Consider the following 20,248-nt stretch of genomic DNA (forward strand, 5'->3'; position numbering starts at 1 on the left):
CTAACATTGTACTTTTAGCGTGTGTAATTGCTCTTGTGCAGTGATGTGGAGAGTTTGAGAATGCTGCCCTCCAGTGTCTAATTTTGGAAATACAGTTATCCGTCACAGTTCTTGAATTTTGTGCCATGTTTCCTTCTTTTTGTTTTTACTCTGAATGTCTGCTCTCCCATTGCAGGTTATGGACACGTTGTCTAAACTCTCGCACACAGCAACCGCGCAACAAACAGGAATCAGGTATTTTTCATTTGACTTCACACATTACAGCACAGTATTTTACGGTCGAACACAATTTTGATGATTAGGTTTCATGAAATTGCAGAGCGAAAAATGGATTCAACGACTCTCTTTTCCCTTTAAAGGCCTTTTCCAACAGAAGAAAGTGTTGAAGATGTGGATATCTACAACCACTTGGAAGACCTGATAGAGTAGGTCTCCTCCTAACAATGTGATGATGCTACTGTTTTTGTTTGGCAGGTGCATTCAAACGCTACCCGACTGATTTATGTAAAAATTTGGTGGGGGGCTTGAGAATTGGGCAAGTAAAACTGTAAAAATATTAAACAGGTGTTCTCTGTTCATTTCTCAGGAAGTATCACTTAAGTCTCATGAACAATTTTTTTTCGTTGGCATTAATCCATAACCCAATGTAAAAATCCCACGGGCTCTCGGTTGAGGGCACTCATGCAATCTTTATGTCCAGGTCGGCCTTTAAAAATAATTCATCCCGTCTACGTGCTGTTAGGGGTACAGGAAGCATTCACACCCTGTTGGGGCCTGGAAGGAAGCCACTTCGGCTGTGAGCACCTCCTCAGCTTGCTTTTAGTTAGTCAGCCACCAGGCTTGTAGGTTTGTGACGAGATCATCTTGTGCGGTTCGCCTGCACTCATCCCGACGCAGTTACAAAAACTGAGCACATTTATCGCGTGTGTCCTGCTGCTGGTGAACAGGTCAGCAGCGAAGTGACTCTCTTCTCATTCCTGTCGGTGAGGGTTTTATTCGAGTAACTTTTATCGTTTTGGAAAGGAACACACTTACATAATCCACCTCCACTTAGAACAGGGCTCCTGGCACCGTCCCTTGCGCAGCCTTCTATCTAAATTCATTGCGGCGATTAAGTAAAGAAAACAATTTTAAGAGATTTAACTGGGGCTTGTTTGAAATGCATTTTTTTTTTAAGGTCTTAAGTAAAAATATTTCTGGATTGGAGCTGCCAGTTGGCAGTATTTGTATGTAGTACATTTTGCCAATTTTGTTTTTTCTTGCATCAAAGGCTTTTTAAAAATGATAGTAAATTTGGTCGGCATGTACAGCCTTTTGAGCTATAAGCATTTTATTTTTGTATTTTCGGCCAGTGAGTCAAATCTCTCATCTCGCATCCGAGCACACGATACGTTTAATCGATGGATTGATACGGGCTAACATCGTCCAGTAAGTGTATGATGGTCATCGGAGGAAAGGTCAAATGTTCCAGGCAGAAAGTTTTCAGGCAGCCTCTTTGCTGGCATGGTGCTCCGGTGTTTTGTCTGTAGTGGTGAAAGCTCCTGGAGTAACAGGCAGCCCACAAGTTAGCAGTGACAGGGGATAAGAGCAGCCTGACAGGAGGCAGCAGAGGAGGGGAGGGGTTGTGTGGCAGCAGGGGTGACACTGAACAGATCTGCTCTCCTGCTCTCAACTCTCATCTGCTCCATTTATAATAAATAGACATGCAGAACACACACACACGCAGATGTTCAGCGATACAATAGGAGGGAGTAACGCTTCATTTATTGTCTATTTCTCTGCTCAGAGCCCACTGTCAGAGCTCAGGAACTAACTGACCTGTTTACAACAATGTGTGCATGTCGATATTTTATTTTATGATTTTTTTTTTTTCAGTGAGGGGTATGGACATGCCGTTCGGAAATTAGTGATAATCGGGAGTCGAGTCGTTTGGTTTTAAACTGTGAAAAATTTCGAAGCCACTGCAAAATTTGCAAAAAGAGTTCAAGAAAACAAGCGGTTCAAACTAGAGAGCACAGACCCCTGCCACAGAGTTACGATGTCATTCAAGTGCTTCGAAATGAAAAACCTCAGCCAAACCCAATCTATTAAAAAACAAAACAAAACAAAAACTGACACCCCCCCCCACACACACACACACACACACACGTTTATGGGTTCTTCTGAGGCCCGTGTTACAACCTCCCACCAAGTTCGGGTGAAAATAAGCCTCATATTTTTGACAGAAACAATCTTACTGACTGAAACTCCTTCTGTATGTTCCTGGGGGCCTGTCATTTCTTTCCTCTTAGAACATTTCTAGCTAAAAGTAGTTTCCTCGGCATCATGCCGGTTCAGCACGCTTGGGGTTTTCTGAGGGCGATAGGAACCAAATGTTGGCCCACTAAATTATCCGGTACTTCTAACTGTTAAAACTCTGTATCTCCCTTCATTAAAAAAAAAAAAAATTCTTCAAAAAAACAACAACTTGAACTGTATTGAAAGATTGTGAAGCTCAGTTATATGTGTTATATTAAGACAGAGCCAAGTCTGTGAGTTGTGCCGGGTTTGCCCAACAGGCTGCACTTCAGTAGTTGTCTCAGATGTGGTCAGAAAAAGGCCCTGTGTGGGTTCCTGGACCACTTTCATGGATTAAGCTCTGTCTCAGACGAGCAGGATTTGGAGAATAGTAAAAATCCACATCTGTGAAACCGGAACAGCGTGTGTCTTTGTGTGTGTGTGTGTTAAACAGGAACTTTTCATGTGGTTGTCACCAAGAGAAAAAGACATCACACTGCTGCTTGTAAAATCAAACAGCAGTGTGATGTCATGTAATGTCGCTGCCATGTCCTCTCATGTGTGCTGCAGTGAGAACGGGGTGGAGGATGAGGAAGACCTGTATGACTGTGTGTATGACGACGAAGATGGCGGTGAGATCTATGAGGACCTGATGAAAACTGAAGCCATCCCGCCTCCGGTCAGTCCTCCTTCCTAATTTCCTCAGCCATTAGCTGTTAAAATATGAAGCTAAAGCGAGCCGCTGGCTAACTTAGCTTAGCATGAAATTGATGGAACTTTTGAAGGAGACCAGACACCTGATTAAATTCTTACATTTGAAGACATATTCAGTTGTTCTTATTTCAATGTATTTCCTGTGAATCAATGTCAATGTAAAATCCGCCACCACTGAAAAATGTCCCCATGTTTTCAGCAATATTTTTCCTCTCTACATTCTTGTAATGTTTTTTTTAACATTAATTTTTAGAATAAACATTCAACAACATCCTCAAAAGTCTCTTCTGTTAAAAAAAAATAAAAATTCTGTGAAGAATGTACTTTTATAGGATCATTATTTTAAGTCATAAAGATCTTTCAAATGTTTCTTGGAACATTACATTAAACCTTTTTTTGTCAGTACCAACTTGGTTACTGTCTGGGGTTCTGCTTTGTCTCACTCCACTTGGACATATTTCCCCGTTAATAATGACACAAACGCTACGTTTCAATCAAAAAGATTCTTTTCTTTCATCGAATACAATTTTCTTCGTTTAATGAAAACATTATGGTACATCCCGCATAGCTGTAACTGCCAGAGAATGTAACTCAGGTGTGTGAATCCCTCACCGTCTTTAAAGGCTTTTTACTTGTTTTATTTCTTTAACTTTGTGTGCGTGTGTACGTGTGCAGGCGTTCCAGAAACAGGCAGAGATTGACATCAGGAGTTGCTGTTTAACAGAGATCAAGCAGACGGAGGAGAAATACACTGAAACCCTGGACTCTATAGAGAAGGTACACCCTGACCAGGGTTGTTTGTTATTGAGAGAGCTTCACTCCTGATACAATACAGCTGCACTGTTTTAGCCTTTTGCGTTCTGATTGTGTGTGCTGCTACTGAAATAACATGGAATCAAGAAAAGGACGTCAGGACACCAGCCACTGGTCTGTTGTCAAGTATGTGATTTGATGCTTAATTCTGCTAAATCTTACACGGTGCTCCACAATTCTGAATAGAGCTGCAACAACGAATTGATTGATCAACGTATCAGTCAGCAGTTTGATAACTACTTCATAATTTTTGTGGTTTTCCAATCAAAAATGTCAAGTATTTGCCGTTTCTAGACTCTTAAGATGTCATGATTTGCTGCCTTTTTGTCGTTTTATAACAAAGTGAATGTTTTTCGTCTGTTGGATTTTCTAGAGGTAATTTTAACACGTCCCTTTGGGCTCTTGTGATTAGCTTTTTTGCAATTTTTTTGGGGGGGGGGCGGACATTTCATAGACTTTTCGATTCAACTGAGTCATCGATAAATCAAGAAAACAGTCAAAAGGTTAACTGATACTGAAATTAATCATTAGTTGCACCCCTAAATCATAGGCCGACAGTGACACGCACAAATAATCACTGTCTGCCTGCAGCCCCGCCTCATCCATCCCCTTAAGCTCTCAGATCGATGGTTACAGGAAAAGTTACAACAAAGAATCATCACTGAAAAGTAAAAATAACTAAATTTGTATCAAAGAACGATTTTTTATTTTATAAAACCTATGAATATGAAGTGGTCAAACATGTCTTTGAACTTGTTTGTGGGCGTATTTACTCAACAAACTGTAAAATATTTCAAGTGTACTAAGTTGAAGAACTAACATCAAAATTTGTGACAAAGAAGAGATTCTGAGAAAAGACAAAAAGAAAAAATATTAATATATGGAGCCGTACCAATATTGTATTTCAAGAGAAGGAGCTCTGATAGACGGTCCCACCCCTCATAAAATTGTCACGCAACTCATTTAAATATGAGGCTGAAATACAAACGCTCAACGTTTTTCCAGCCAACGTTAGCAAACGCCGAAGTGCAGAAGGTCAACAGGGAGAGAAAGATTTTGGCGTGAGAGCAAAGTAGACCTTCTCCCTTGGAATGAAGAGATATCACCTGCAGTACCGAGAAACTGAGTGTAATCACTGGTTTCAGGAGATTAATGAAATAAAAAAGAGCCACCAAATTCAGAGACAAATATAATGACAAAGAAGATATGTCTCTTATTTGTAGCCCTTTCGCTCATGGATGTTTTCCACCTTTCTCCTACACTTTAGCAGGACTGGGAGAGTCTCTAATCACCCAGTCCCAGCTCCTTGTCTTCTCATGCCCGTGTATGTTCAATGTCTGGAAAAGAGCTGGCCTGATTTCCCAGCGGAGCGTCTCAGTAGATGACTTTCGATATGAAGTGGAATTTAGTTTGTGCTCGCCTGCTCCTTTGAGGTGTAGAGGTGACTATGCAGCAGGGGTTTCTGAGGGGAAATCATTAAATTGCAAACTCTGAAAATGAGATTATTGTCGTGACCCAGACAGTCCTCCTTGTTTTTGCTGACTGCAGCTCTTCGCAACTTGGCCCCATAATATAATAGGTTCTCACAAAATGACTTTCCCACTCTTATTCTAGAGGGACAAGTTTTTTGTTTTTTTTTTCCCTAATGCATATTTTCTCTTTCTGCTGCAGCACTTTATGACGCCCCTCACTATGTTTTTATCCATGGCAGAAATGGAAAAAGTATTTGTGAATATCCCGGTAAGTCATCAGATTTTCCTGTGTGGTGTAATAATCCAACTGGGTTAAACTGGGGTCAAAGATTTGATGTGACACTGTTGGAGCGCTGTGGTAGGGGTTTTTGGTTATGGTTACCCAGGTAGACGGATGACGGACGGGCTGAAGAGGACGAAGAAGCTCAAATAAAATGATAAAATAAAGAACTACTTGGGAACCAAATTCTATTGATGAGAAATAAAAAAAACCCCACATTTATATAGTAAAGAAAGAATAAAAGAAATGTCATGTATGCCATGTGCAATGTGTACGGAACTGTGCTTTATATACATGTACAGTAAAAAAATGACGAGTAAATATGCGAACATATCAGTAGACAAGAGTAAGCTGTACATATTTCACAGTCAATACTTAAACGTATTCTCAGTGAATACATAAATTGTAACATGCTGGTAATATGATAGATGTTTAGTGTGTTAACATATCAGCAATTGATCTGAAGGGTGACTATTAGATGCATCGGTTAGAAACCATGAATTAAAGTGCAGGACAAATTGCAGGCCTGATCACCGTACCTTTAATTGACATGGATATATGGTTCAGTTCCTCATTCCCCATTCATTAACGTGACAGTTGGCAAGACATTGCACTGTTAGATGTAGATGTCAACCTCATGGTGGTGCTAGAGGAAAAGTTAAAGTACCACTAGCGCATTTACAAGGATTCCTGCTTGAGGCATCATGGACTTTATGGTGATTTAACTCCTGGTTTCAGAGAAAACGCCTGTCCAAGTTTAAGTTTAGCAAAAAGTAGTATTGTGAACTGAGTATAGTGTAGATTAGAAAATGTCCACACCACAGTCACAAAGATACGGAGACCGGCAGAAATATGAGAAAGCTGGATTTCAGCACGCAACGGCCGTGTTCGTTTGATACTTTTGCCTTAAATAAAAGTTACATACATTTACCATCAACTACCATAGAAATCTTTAGTTTCCTCTGAAAGTAGAGCTACAGCACTCTTTTGATCCCTTGATTAAGAAACACTAAACTCAACTAATTTGCTAACTGATAAATTCCACATTTGGACCCTCGGTTTGAAAGTTAGTTCATTTTTTTTTTTACATTTGCCAATTCTTTGGCAGATGAGTTAAATAAACAAGTGTTTGAAAAGAACAAAGATCCTTTTAAAGGTTAGTGAATAAGAATAAGGGGCGTATGGGCGTCCTCTAGATGAAGGACTAAAGCAACGAGTAGGTGGTCAAAAATGTGGACGTGTTGAAATCTTTTGGGTTTTTTTTTTTTTTGTGACTTTTTGAGTATTTCAACTTTAAATGTTTGTCCCTTTTTGTGTTTCAGGACCTGGTTAAAGTTCACAAATGTTTACTGCTGGAAATTCGAGACTCGGTCCAACACAGAAGTGCCCAGAACCTTTACCAGATCTTTATTACTTTCAAAGAGAGGTACCGCATGACGTTATCATCCCTGAAAAATGTTACATTAGGATTCTGTGCAGAAGGTCAGGCTACATCTCTGTTATTGTATCACACTGCCAGTTTATTTGTCCAGTATAAGAATAATGTGTCCGACAGTTTTATGTATCACATTGGCTTTGACAGTGTTAGAAAGTCCTTGGACAGGAAGTGTGATACCTTACCCATCCCTCCATTCCTTTGCTCTGCCACGTTTAATCTGCTCCAGATTGTTGATCTATGGGAAATACTGCAGCCATGTGGAGATGGCCATCGCCACGCTGGATAGCATCTGCAAGGATAGAGAGGACGTACGCATGAAGCTCGAGGTCAGAAGGTTTCGTGATATTCCTGTCAGGAAATAATTGTGTCTAAAAGTTTTCTGAGCGATCCAACGATACCCTCTAGTGGCTGTGGAAGGCATTGCAAGTGCAGCTGAGTTAAGGCTGCACAATTTGGGAAAAAAGATGTGTACTTGCAATGATTTTGACTTCCATAAATAGTTGCGCTGTCTTTATCCTCATTTTCATTGAGAAAAAATAAAAAGATTAAAATGACTGTGGTGCGAGTTCGTTGTGAATGACATTCAGGTGGGACGTCTCTACAATGCCAGAATATTTAATTACGAATGGTGTTTTGATTGGCCCTCCTACAATTTAAAAATCACAGCATGTCGTTCTCTGATTCGGTTTTCCATCAATGGTGCAGCCCTAATCTGACAGCCAAAAACCCATAGACTTTGTCTCTTTGAAAACTCACTGAACTCATTTTACGAGGGCCTGAGCCAGAAGGTACTTCAGGCGAAGACCCTATTATTTATACTCTATTTCGAGCCCTGTATATTTAATTTTGTCGTTGTTGTTGTTGCTTTATCGATTGCCTATGTTGATACAGGAATGCTCAAAGAGAGCCAACTATGGCAAGTTTACTCTGAGGGATTTGTTGGTGGTCCCCATGCAGCGAGTGTTGAAGTACCACCTTCTTCTGCAGGTAAAGTATTCTTCTCCACTAAGACTTCCTCAGTTTCTATCCTACTGAATTTCAAATGCAGTTACTTGTAAAGTAATAGTCTTTTTTTTTGGCTTTGTGAAAAGTGGGTAACTGAGTAACTTCAGATTTGTTTCTCTACATTTATAATGTTTATTATCCTAATAGAGGAGATTCAGAGCGTGCGGGTACGCGTGAACATGTGGCTTTTACACTCTGCCTTTTGCCCTCAGGCGGGACAAAATAGATTATTTAGATTTCTGCTTAACATTGCTAAATTACATTTAGGGTTTATACCATGAAATGAAGTAATGGAATTTGAAATTTCTGGGTTTGAAAAAAAAAAGAAAAAAGTATTAAATAAAAATTGAAAATGCGCAAAGAATTTTGGAACTTAACTTCACAAGCACGCAACGTATACAGGAGCTTCCATGTGGTTCAGGTAAGATCAACAGAGAAAAAAAATCTCTTTTGGTTAAACATGTGAATCTTGCGTCAAATGGCGTAGCTTCTCATGAACCGTAGTCATCTGCTGGTACATTTTGACCTGGATTCCTGTTTAATTTTCATGTGTAAACTGAGGTTTCAGAGAACGTATGGTCAAGAAAATAGTCCTCAAAGGCATGGAGAGTTCACTAAAGAACCCTGGGAATTGATCGGTGTATAAACCCTGTTATCTGAGATCAAACATGGCCGTAACACAACGCTGAATGCTTTGTTAATGTGTCATTTATTTCTTCCAAAACTCCCCTTGCACAGCTGCGCACGATATTATTCACTGTCACTGTCAAAGCAGGACAGAAGATGTCTGCCTGTGAATGAAGCAGCCCCGTCAGGGAGGTTTTGTTTCATTAAAGCTTCCGTCATTGCCAATCATTACTCCATATGTTCACCAGGGGCGCTCTTGTCCACCTTTCATCCCCCCCCCCCCTCCTCTGTCCTTCAGGCTCTCAGAGTGCGGTGGGCTGTCTGTTCCTGTAGCTCCTTCATGAGTGCAACTCTGAAACGGTTGATCAGGACAATCAAGCAGGAGGGAGAGGGAGGAAATTGATTAGGAGAGAGAGCAGCAGATGGAACAAAACAAACAAAAGTTAGAAAAGCACAGACAGAGAGGTGAAGGATTTTTGGAAGTGGTGACAATCTGTGGGTTTTTGAAAAGTCCAGACGAAGTCCGTGGGGAAGTTTCTAATGTGACGAGAAGTGAAAATGTCCACTCTTCATCCTGAGATACAGTATACTGACAGGATGTTAACGATCCCGAAACATTTTTTACTCTACTACTCTTTTATTTATTCTGAATTGCTCCTTCGCACATTAACAGCTCACTTAATATTCTTTTATCCGCTGGAACCGTCAGGCTCCTCATACGTGACATCATGAGGTCTACACCGACCGCCGCCACATGTTGGGTTTTCATGAGGTTAGAAGAAAAAAAAGGTATTTGATGGAAGCAAATATTTTCGAGATTATTATTCGGTGACTGTGGTGTGAACATGGCCTATCCTGGCACCGCGTGCTTACACTACGTGCGCGCACGTGTGTGTGTGTGTGTGTGTGTGTGTGTGTGTGGTCATTAACACTTGTATAAGGGTTAGGATTAGATAGGGAAAGGATAAAGTCGAGGGTTAGTTAGTTGTGACGATCCTGGGATGGTCTCAGAGACTTCATATGGAGGCACACAGGACAAAGATGTGTGGAATTTTCTAAGAATCCGATCAGGAAATGTGACAATCTACAGTTTGAATACTTAACCCTTCATTGGACTTCCCAGTCGATCATTTCAAACTGTGTATTTTAAACTACGTGGTTTAAACCTTTAATGATTTTGTTTTTGGTTATAAATGACAAGGATTTAAATATGGAGGTTTCAGGCTTTTTAATGTTCTGGACCCCCTGATATGATTTATTTTTATTTAATTTTTAATTTTTTTTTTTTATTTTTTTTAGCTCTACCTGAAATTATAGTTTGAAATTTTCTTGGTTTTAGATTCTTGTGATTAATCTTGCAATTGCTTGAATGAAAGTCACATGAAACGATTTCTCATTTTGCTGAAAGCTCCTCAGGGAGCCCGAGGAGTCCTCAGACCCCACTTGAAGAACACCTGGATTTAAGTATCTAATATTTAGAACCATGTTCTCCCAGATGTAATTGGTCTTTTTCAGATCTCAAATTATAAACTAGGTCGCACTTGACTTTTCAATCTGATTTTGTTGTTGGTTTTTTTTAAAAGCAAGAAATTGGGGAAGAAATGTTTAAAGTGAATTTCAGTTATTTAAACACTAGGATACTCAATTGCAATTAATTTTTTTTTTTAAGAAATAATTACAAAATACAAAAGAATTAGTGATTCTTTTTCAATGAAATCCCCTTTATATCATGTTTCCTTGCCTCCTTTTCTGGAAAACTGTTTCTGATTAAATAAACACATTAATCATGCATGGGTTGTTTTTTATTTTGAATCGTTCCTCTTTAGATTCACAACTTTTTGTGGTATGTTTTGTCGAGGCTAACGAACGATCGGACTTCACTTTGGATTCAGCAGCAATAGAACAGATGTGTACCGGCAAAGTGACCCTTTTTGTGTCAACATTGGCCGAGGTCCCCGTAGAACTGGCAGGTTATAGCTATCTGCTCTGGACAAAGCATCAGCCTTCCAACGCAGCGATGGCCAGAATCTGTTGGAGTAATATCTTGTCACTTGCACTCGCTCCCTGACTTCCACTGTTTTGCTGTTTCCTTCTTTTTTTTTTGTCATCAGTCTTTCCCTCTTTCTCCCTCGCTGCCCCTGCTCATCATCTCTCCTTCCCTGAACCTGCCTCAACACTGTTCCCTCAATAAGTCCATCGTGTATGGTCTCGGCTATCAGTGTGACCACTCCCCTCCTCTCTATCTTTCTGAATGTGTGGAGGTGGGAGCAAGGTTTGATAAATAGGATTCTGCCGTCTTGCTAGCGATAATAATGCCCAGGTTGAGCTTGACTGACAACAGGGATTTGAGCACTGCCGAGCAGACATATATCTCCCTTAGGGACTCAGTGTGTTTCTGTGTGGATGTGTGTGTTTTCGGGGGCTGTTTGTACGGGCCTGTGTGAAGGACATGCATGGCATCCTTTCTTATCCTTCACTGCTGAGGTCTAGATGTCTTGTTTATGCTGCAGCACCAGCAAGCAATTTCAGATACAAAGTTGGGCACACGCGCACACACACACACAAACACGCGTGCGCACACACACACACACTCACTTACAACAGACACATACACTCACACTAAGTTGCGTTTCCTTCACTTAAGAGGACTTTCCATTCCTTTCCTGGAGACTTACCCTTAGCTTAACCTTAAAAACAAGTCTTCACCCAAACATCTAATGATGTGTGTCCCCTCAAAATATGGAATACCTGGCTCTCTCTCTCTCTCTCTCTCTCTCTCTCTCTCTCTCTCTCTCTCGCTCTCTCTCACACACACACACACACACACACACACACACACTCAGAGTATCTGATTTCTTTCTGGACAGGATTCCTTTCACAATAATCTTTTTCATTTCATATCTCGAGCCAGAGCATTAACTTCATGTGTGGGACAGAGCCGTGCTACAGAGTATGTTTGCAGCTGATAACAATGATCACAAATGTCTTTGTTTTATATTTTACACACTCTTACTCATTCAGTGGACTATATTTTTAGCTTTTTAATCCAGTGAGTTATTATGCAAATCATTTTTACGATGTTAAAGGGTAAAGATATATTTCCATGAGACACTCGGGTGCTTAAATTCTGAGGGAACGTGTGATTTGTTTGTCTCGAACAGGAGCTGGTGAAACATACCCATGATGCCACAGACAAGAGCCATCTACGCAAAGCACTGGATGCCATGAAGGTATTTTTTTCCCCCTTCATTTGGTTATGTTTGTAAGAATTTTTTGAGCAGTGCGATTTAGTTTCACAAATGCAAATGTCAAATAGAGTAGTCAGTAGGAGTAAACAACTTACTACCCACAATAATGTATACAAGCTATCCTTGAAAATCACTAATGCGATCGCTTAGACAACTTGTAAGTCCACAACAAAAGTAATCTAAATGGCGTTGTGTCCTGTCGCAAGCTAACACCACATTCCGACACTTAAAGTGCAGGGATAGGCACCATGGAGAGGGAGGAGCTGTGACAATAAACACACATGCACAGATTTGTCACATCGACACATCAGGGCGATTGATGCATCGGTGCAGAACAATAGGTTGTTGCACACCTGATACTGATAGACAGAGTGTACACTCAGGTATCAGTGGAATACGTTGGAGTCAGAATGGGTGTGCACGTGCGCACGTGTGGTGTGTGGTGTGGTGTGTTTGTACTTTTAAAGAGCAGTTGCTGTTTGAGGGTAAAAGGAGGTCAATGGCAGAGTGTTCTGAAATGCTTAGTGCCTGATTTTACATTTTGTCTCGTGTATTTCAAGATTTCAAAAGGAATTTTCTTTGAAATGTATGATATTCTTTATTATTGGACTTTATTCATATTTATTTGTCAAGTAGTGTTACTCGTATGTTTTGCGTTTTACTCCATTTGAGAGTCAGTGGAATAAATTCAGTGGACTGAGATCTCTTTTCTGTGACTTGGTTGGTGAATTGCACACGGGGGTCGTATTAACAGCTGGCTGTCTTTGTTTGGTGTTAATCGATTTGTACCTAAATACTTCTTCTACAATCTGATCTGGTAGCATGGTAGCGTACATAGTGCACATAATGTGCATTTTAAAACGATGTATTCACTGGATAAACAATCGCCATTTGTCCTGAGATGTCAAATATGGGAAAAGCTTAAGAATCCTAAAAAGGAAGCAATAAATCAGTGAATCTAACTAATACGCCTGGACAGAATATAAATAACATGAGGGTAGATATGATCAGCAATAGATAATGACCACTCTTGTCCGCAGGCAGGATCACAACATAAATGTTCCCCAAAAATAGAAGAGTTCACACAAATCCCTTTTTTCGTATTTCTGTAAAAACAAAAATGATTCGATTTATCAAACCGGCAGTTGGATAACTATGACTTCATTCAGGAAAATCACGAGGCCATCAAAAACATGTTTTTTTTAAAGAGGAATCCAACATTAGACGGTCATTGCTGTTTGCATTGCACATAGTGTTTGTAAATTTGACCATCTTGATTAAAAAGTTAACTTTTATACAGATAGAATTACAGTAACAATGGTGCATCCTTTTCTCTCCGACTGCATTTATGGAAACCTTAGGAGTGGAATTGTTCCCAAAATCCACAGTTTGGGTCTTGGTTTTTGGGTTGGCTCGTTTTTAGGTTGTTGTTTTTTTTAATATTTCAAAATTTCAAACAATTTACTATGTAACTGTCAGTCTGTTAGGAAAAAGAAGACCTGAGCAATGTAAGAAATCCTAATGTTTTTCACTCAGTTTTGTTTGCCAAATATGACACATAAGAAAAAAAATCATCAAATTGTTGTTAATTATTAAAAAAAAAAAAAAAAAGCAATAAAGTTGTCATTCCTTAACTTTGGAACTGACTCAACAGAGAAACTTTCTTAAACCGGGTGATATGGAGCCAGACGAAGCAGCTCCATCCGAAGACTGGGCGTCTTCATCATCAGGGAAGAGGTTTTTCAGCTCCATCAAACACTGCTTCAGATGGACTACAACAATGAAGGGTTGCAGAAAAATGAATTTTTGTCGTTCATTTTGAAACTTAAGAGTTGTTTCTCTTTACAAGATACAGCCTGATGTCTTTTACCTTGTCTCAGCGGACTTTACAGGCTCACACATATTATGAAGAAAAACATAAGAAGGAAGAAAATCCCTCCGTTGAGGGAATATTTGTGAACATTTGAAAGACTAAAATGACTCATACGATACTTAAGAGAAAAATATACTAAAAGCAAGCACATAAATGAGTGCCATTGGTTCTGATTTGTGTGCAGGACTTGGCTCAGTATGTCAACGAAGTAAAGAGAGACAACGAGACGCTACGAGAAATTGATCAGTATCAGAAATCCATTGAAAACCTGGTAAGCAACAGCACTCCTCCCAAATAACAAGAGGCTTCATTTCCTAGCGCTCATTGAATGACAGAAATCTCTCCCTCCCTGTCTCTAGAATCAACCTCTGAGTAACTACGGAAGACCCAAAGGTGATGGCGAGGTACGGGTGGCCTCGGTAGACAAACGGGCCAAACAGGATCGGTGAGTCCACATTACAGAACACTTGACTTAATGACTGACAGAGTAGAGCTGGAGTGAAGCTGTGGTGGGAAAAATGATCAGAGTGTGTCTGAAGTAAAGAACAAAAATAAAATGAAACAGTCTTTGCAAAGCACAGAAATAATGACTTCCTCAAATGTTTTTCGTTAATTGTGACCTCACAATGAAATCATTTTAAAGGTTTTGTTTCTGGTAGGTGGAATAGATGTTTTCTTCACTGATATTGAATCACAACAGTGTTGGCCTTACAACATTGGAGAGGACGACATCATCAGTCTTTAACTGGATTAAGGATTAAGGATTAATAATAATGAGCTTTACTACCAGTAATACACCCCGTAGCTGCTTTTATGACAAGTGTTGCATAATCTCATAACAGAGCAAGAGAATACAATAGAATATATTGGTGTTTCCCTTCTCTAGGATTATGCTCATCCAGCAAGTCCAGTCATTGATAACAATGATGCTTAGATTTCCACACAGATTTTCTGATATATTGAGGTTACAAACAATGTCGGCGACTTTGACGTTATGCTCTTTCAACCCCAGGCATATCTTCCTATTCGATGCTGCAGTAATCGTTTGTAAGCGACGAGGAGACAACTACGAAATGAAAGAAGTGATCGACCTGCATCTCTTCAAGATCACAAACAATCCCACGTCGGACAAGGAAAACCGAAAGGTTTGTGCCTGAACACATCAGGCTGCTAGTAGGACTCAGCATTTTGAATTGTTGCAAGGAAATCAGAGGGGGTGTGGTCTCATTTAAATGAGAATAGCCTAGCTGGTTCACTTCATGTGGACCTGGGCTGAAGTTCTAGCTTCTGGACTAGACTTGACCTGAGACAGCCTATAGTTTGGCTCTGCTCCTGTCCAGGTTAGCATTGTTTTGAGCGCCTGCCACGATGATACTTCCCTTGTTTGCACTCTTTCCGATTTATGGGTTAAATAATACAGCAGTGGGTGGCACAGTGGTGCAGTGGTCAGCACTGTGGCCTCACAGCAAGAAGGTTCCAGGTTCCAGTCCCAGCTCCAGCACAGGATCTTTCTGTGTGGAGTCTCCATGTTCTCCCTGTTCCTGTGTGGGTTCTCTCTGGTACTCCAGCTTCCTCCCACTGTCCAAAGACATCAAGAGAGGACGAGGCTGATTGATACTCTAAATTGACCGTAGGTGTGACTGTGAGAGTGAATGGTTGTCTGTCTCTATGTGTTGGTCCTGTGATGGACTGGTGACCTGTCCAGGGTGAACCCTGCCTCTCAGCTGAAGGCTGCTTGGATAGGCTCCAGCCCCGGAGTTAATTGATTTTCAACTGCATTATCGAGGTGGATTCATCCAAAAGTACAGTTTCAGTCAAACTCACCTGCTTACATGCAGCATACAAGCATCATGTTAGCGTTCTGACAGTGATACTGATGGCATTAGCTTCCACCAGTGTGTCGGGTTTTTTTCTCACCTCATATTTTAAGTCTCATTGACACATTTTCTCATGTCATTGTCTTGCAAGCCAACAATTACTGAAGACACTGACATTGACATTGCTCCCTTAGATTAATTTTGAAAGTGATTTCCACCGGTTTCACTCTGTAGTAATTTGTTGGAACGGTGATCTTCTCACAGAAACTTCCATGTTATGGATTTTGTACCTAAATAATACCAAGGATATACACTCGTTTGTGAGGTATCTCTGAATTCTGCTTTTGGAAGCAGCGGGTGTCTTGGTCATCATTTCTCTTTCTATTGCAAGAAAGTGGCTCAAATCAATTTCTGTCAAGGTGGCAGTGATGACGTCTTACCACGGACATGTCGAAGTGTTAGCTTCATTGGCTTGAGCAAGTCAGTATATCTTTGTTCTGCTTGGCTTGCAAATACACTTCCTCTTCTGATCTGACAACATTCAACGATGAAAACATAGGCCTTGAATTTTCGTTGTTTTTTTTAAACTGATGATGGTTTGCCTCGACACTTTTTTGCCCAGATGCATCACAATGGGAAATAAGCGTGTGATCCATCGAGTATTGTAATTGCAAGCTGTAATGTGGAGGCTCTGATTGTGTGATTCCCTTTGAAAACACTGATTTAATTTATTTTAATACCACCATCCGTCAGTTGCGATACCAAATGCCAGAACAATTAAGCACACCTTTTTTCTGCTTTCAACTTTTATTGTTTCCTCTCCAAACTCCAGCGACTGAACATTAGCAGAATATGTCGGCGAGCTGTGTGAAATGAAGAGATGAAAGTGAGCATCCCATATAACAGGCAATCTGCCATGATGGGGGGGGGGGGGGGGGTGGTCCTTGCATTGTTGAGTCCATGATTGCCTCTTTGCGACTGAGTCAGCAAAGCTCAGGAGCCACGTTGGACTCTTGACAAACCAATTAACAACGCTACCTCAGCAGAATGATGCAACATAACAGTTTATCAGGTAAATGCCAGTTCATTGAATGCAGAAAAAAATGGAGTTAACTGTCTTCCTGATGGTATTTCACCATATAAGTGTGTGTTCCTTCTTTGACGTTGGTAGCTCATAACACAGTCAGCAGAATGGTGTTAATTGGTACATACATGTTTCAGCATGTGTTTTTTTTTCTTTGGTCTATTTGCAGCTTAATAACAGTGAAACAGTGTCAGTTGGGAACGTTGTACCTCCTCCCAGATGGTAGTATCATTAAATCTGTCTCTGGGCCTGAGTACACACACACACACACGCACTCGCACACACACACACACTCACACACACAAACACACATAGACTCACAGTGAATGCGAAAGTGCCAAGTGGTGAAAAAATATTGCCAATCATAATGAGGAATGGTGTCTAAAGCATGCCAGGAAACAATGATTTGAGTAATAAGGATGTTGTAAATAGCTGACATCAGTAAGCTTCGACCCACAAGAACCAGATATTTGCTCAACGTGTGACAGTTGCTGACATCTGAACGTTACGCGCGTCTGACGTGATGGATAGGATGCACTTTGTTTGGATACATATTTATCAAAGAAGTGCTAAAGATGACAGCGGCTGTCTGAGGGACAGTGAAAACGCTCACATTTATTGCACATGTAAAGCAAGTAAATCTAAAGAAGCCTAAAGTGGAGGAGCCCATCTAAAGCCTCTTCACCTGGCTCAAGTATCTGGTGGAAGTTGGTCGACTCCCGGCATCACGAGTCATGATTCCGTCAGTGTATTTTGAAGTAACGCATTTGAAAAGGTTGACGTAAATTAAGAATTTTTAAAATACTCCCACAGTTTTCCTGAAATGTTTAATTTTAAGTGCGCCTTTCATTAAAAAAAAAGCCCAAAATGTCAATTGAAATGTAGTTTTTCAAGCCTTTCCATTTGCTGGTGTCTTTACGATATTATTTATCTTCTTTGCTAGACAGCATGCAACATGGTCTATAGTAGCAGGAATGACAAAGCAATCACAGCTCACATAAATGAAAGTAATTCCTTAAGACCTCTCTTTATTTGTACTGGTAGGAGGTTGTAAATGGCCAAGGGAACCACGTCTCTGTTTGTTAAAGCTGTGTGCAACATAGTCTGATGAAATTGCCTTATAGTTTTGTGCAGAAGTTCATAGAACAGTCTTGTTTTTCTGCTTCAAACTCGTTGCCAAAGATGTGCCTAATTAGAATATCCTTTTTTTTTGGCAACATTTCCAAAAGTTGCATACATTTTTTGACAACTGAATGATCTCGAGATATCGTCACAGTCTGACCATAAGGCAAAGACTTACATCCTTTCTTTGAAAGCTTTACTCCTATGCTCATCCATCCATCCATCCATCCATCCATCCATCCATTTTCTTCTGCTTATCCTGTTAAGGGTCATGGGGGGATGGAGCCTATCCCAGCAGCCTTCAGAGGGGGGGTTCACCCTGGACAGGGCACCAGTCCATCACAGGACCAACACATAGAGACAGACAACCATTCACACTCACAGTCACACCTACGGTCAATTTAGAGTATCAATCAGCCTCGTCCTCTCTTGATGTCTTTGGACTGTGGGAGGAAGCTGGAGTACCAGAGAGAACCCACGCAGACACGGGGAGAACATGGAGACTCCACACAGAAAGATCCTGTGCTGGAGCCGGGACTGGAACCTGGAACCTTCTTGCTGTGAGGCCACAGTGCTGACCACTGCACCACCGTGCCAAGACGTCTCTTTTCCTTTGTAGTAATTAAAGTTCAGTTCAAACCTCTGTACATGACCAGCCCACAACTATACAGTGATACACTGGACACTTTTTCCCGGCAGTTGTTGTGCACCAATAAAGGCTAAAAGAACTACGAACAAATGATGGCGTTTCAAATGAATGATGCTTCTTGTCTGTGTGATGTCCAGCTACCTGCTAACAAGAAGCACGACTAAACTTGTGTTGTGACCAAGAAAGTGCATCACGGGGTTAATGTCAGTAATGTTTGTTTGCACATTGAGTCACATAGAGAAACTCATTAGCAACCATTAGATTCATGTATATTTTTAGGAATATGTAAAAAGAAATACTTCATGTTAAGCGGGAACATTTTATTCTCCAAAGAACACTGAAGCAAAAAGACAAAAATTGCCAGAAAGAGACAAACACCTTCCTCTTACAAATTGGTAGCTACTGTTAATGTTATCTTTGCTGAGCTTAAGTCTTCATGTCCACTGGGAATGCTTCTGTGGAGCTTTGCCTGCCTTTACTCTTTTCTTTCATTGGAGAAGATGAACCGCTGTGCTTTCCTGACAGCGCTATGAACTTGGCATGTTTTTAGCCTTCAGAGCTGAGTATTAGAAGTTCAAAATCCACAACTAGGAGCCATAAAAAGTGCATCTGTTTAGTGATGCTTTTTAAAAACAGAAACATGCGTAGACAAAAAGGCTAATAGATGAATATTGCGCCTTTGAGGTGGGTAATGGCAGCTGATTACAGGCTCACAGGCGTCTTGGGTTTGTGGATGCAGCCCAGTGCCCAGCAGTTATATGGCACTGCTCCCTCACACTCGTGCTCTCTTCCTCTCTGTGTAGTCTGTCAGTTCTACCACCCTCCAACCCTTCAGCCTCTGTGTCTGCTCTCCCCGAGGCATCCCTCCTTCATTTTGCATCTCTCTTCCTCCATCTGTCTCTCTGCATCCTGTCTCCTTCTGCTCCTGCTCCCTTCTGCTCCCTTTGTCTTTCACGAAACAAAAGTATTCAATTCATGTCGTCACCATTGTTGTATCTCAAATGTGTTTTCTTCTTTTTGTGGTTTCAGTGGTCCTATGGATTCTACCTCACTCATAACCAGGGCCAGAGTGGCTTTGAGTTCTTCTTCAAGACCAAAGAGCTGAAAAAGAAGTGGCTGGAGCAGTTTGGCATGGCCATGTGAGTGTGTGTGTGTGTGTGTGTGTGCATGAGTGCATATGTTTGTGTGCGTGCTTCCATGTGTGACAGCGTGATGAGAGAGTTGTTGCATTTTGACAAAGCATCAAAAATGCTCGCGCTGCCAGTCCCGTTCTTCAAGTTTGGCCCCTTGAATGATTGCTGAGAGATCAAAGATTATCAGGTCGTAAGAAACAACTTTCAAAAGACAACCCCGCTGCAAATGGAGACAGCAACACAAAATGGCAAATCTTTGAACTCTACTGATTTATTTTTTCATCATCCGAAATCTACCAACCTGCCCTTGGAATCGTCGCTATGAGGCTGTTCACCCAAGTCAGTCAGGGCGTGCATGAAGCACGAAAACAAAAGTACACTGTCAATATTTTTTAACTTAACATACAAAACATCTGCATTGCCCTACAGTAGGGTAGAGTAGCGCCGGATGATTCGGTGAAAAAGTCATATAATTGTGTCATTCGCGTATGGGATTGCTGTAAAAAGAAAGAAATGGTATCACTCCTTTTACCATATATTTTTCTTAGTTCAGCCTTGAGTCCCAGTGGACATCTGTGGCGCAAGTGGAAAAATTAAAATAAAAATGAGAAAAAAGAGACACGGATTTACCAAGCAGCACAATGTGTATTAAGTTTATATCCAAAAATGAGAGTGACTACTGCCGCTGTTGACCTG

The 20,248-nt window shown here is 40.7% G+C and overlaps 1 protein-coding gene across 2 annotated transcripts in view; it reads left to right on the top strand.

The window, feature by feature from the left end:
• vav3a (vav guanine nucleotide exchange factor 3a) overlaps positions 1-20,248 on the top strand; it is a 112,305-nt gene that overhangs the window by 58,149 nt on the left and 33,908 nt on the right. For both annotated transcript variants that reach the window (XM_086190832.1, XM_086190833.1), the window contains exons 3-15: positions 176-234; positions 360-425; positions 2,848-2,956; positions 3,667-3,768; positions 5,476-5,544; positions 6,879-6,982; positions 7,221-7,320; positions 7,886-7,981; positions 11,788-11,856; positions 13,932-14,018; positions 14,107-14,192; positions 14,760-14,892; positions 19,449-19,558. In XM_086190832.1, the coding sequence (XP_086046958.1) occupies positions 176-234; positions 360-425; positions 2,848-2,956; positions 3,667-3,768; positions 5,476-5,544; positions 6,879-6,982; positions 7,221-7,320; positions 7,886-7,981; positions 11,788-11,856; positions 13,932-14,018; positions 14,107-14,192; positions 14,760-14,892; positions 19,449-19,558 (1,190 nt within the window). The remainder of the gene's footprint in view (positions 1-175; positions 235-359; positions 426-2,847; positions 2,957-3,666; positions 3,769-5,475; positions 5,545-6,878; positions 6,983-7,220; positions 7,321-7,885; positions 7,982-11,787; positions 11,857-13,931; positions 14,019-14,106; positions 14,193-14,759; positions 14,893-19,448; positions 19,559-20,248) is intronic.

The sequence above is a fragment of the Aulostomus chinensis genome, chromosome 21 (genome assembly GCF_037954235.1).
Source record: "Aulostomus chinensis isolate RoL2024-O1b breed Wild chromosome 21, RoL_Achi_v1.0, whole genome shotgun sequence".
NCBI lineage: Eukaryota > Metazoa > Chordata > Actinopteri > Syngnathiformes > Aulostomidae > Aulostomus > Aulostomus chinensis.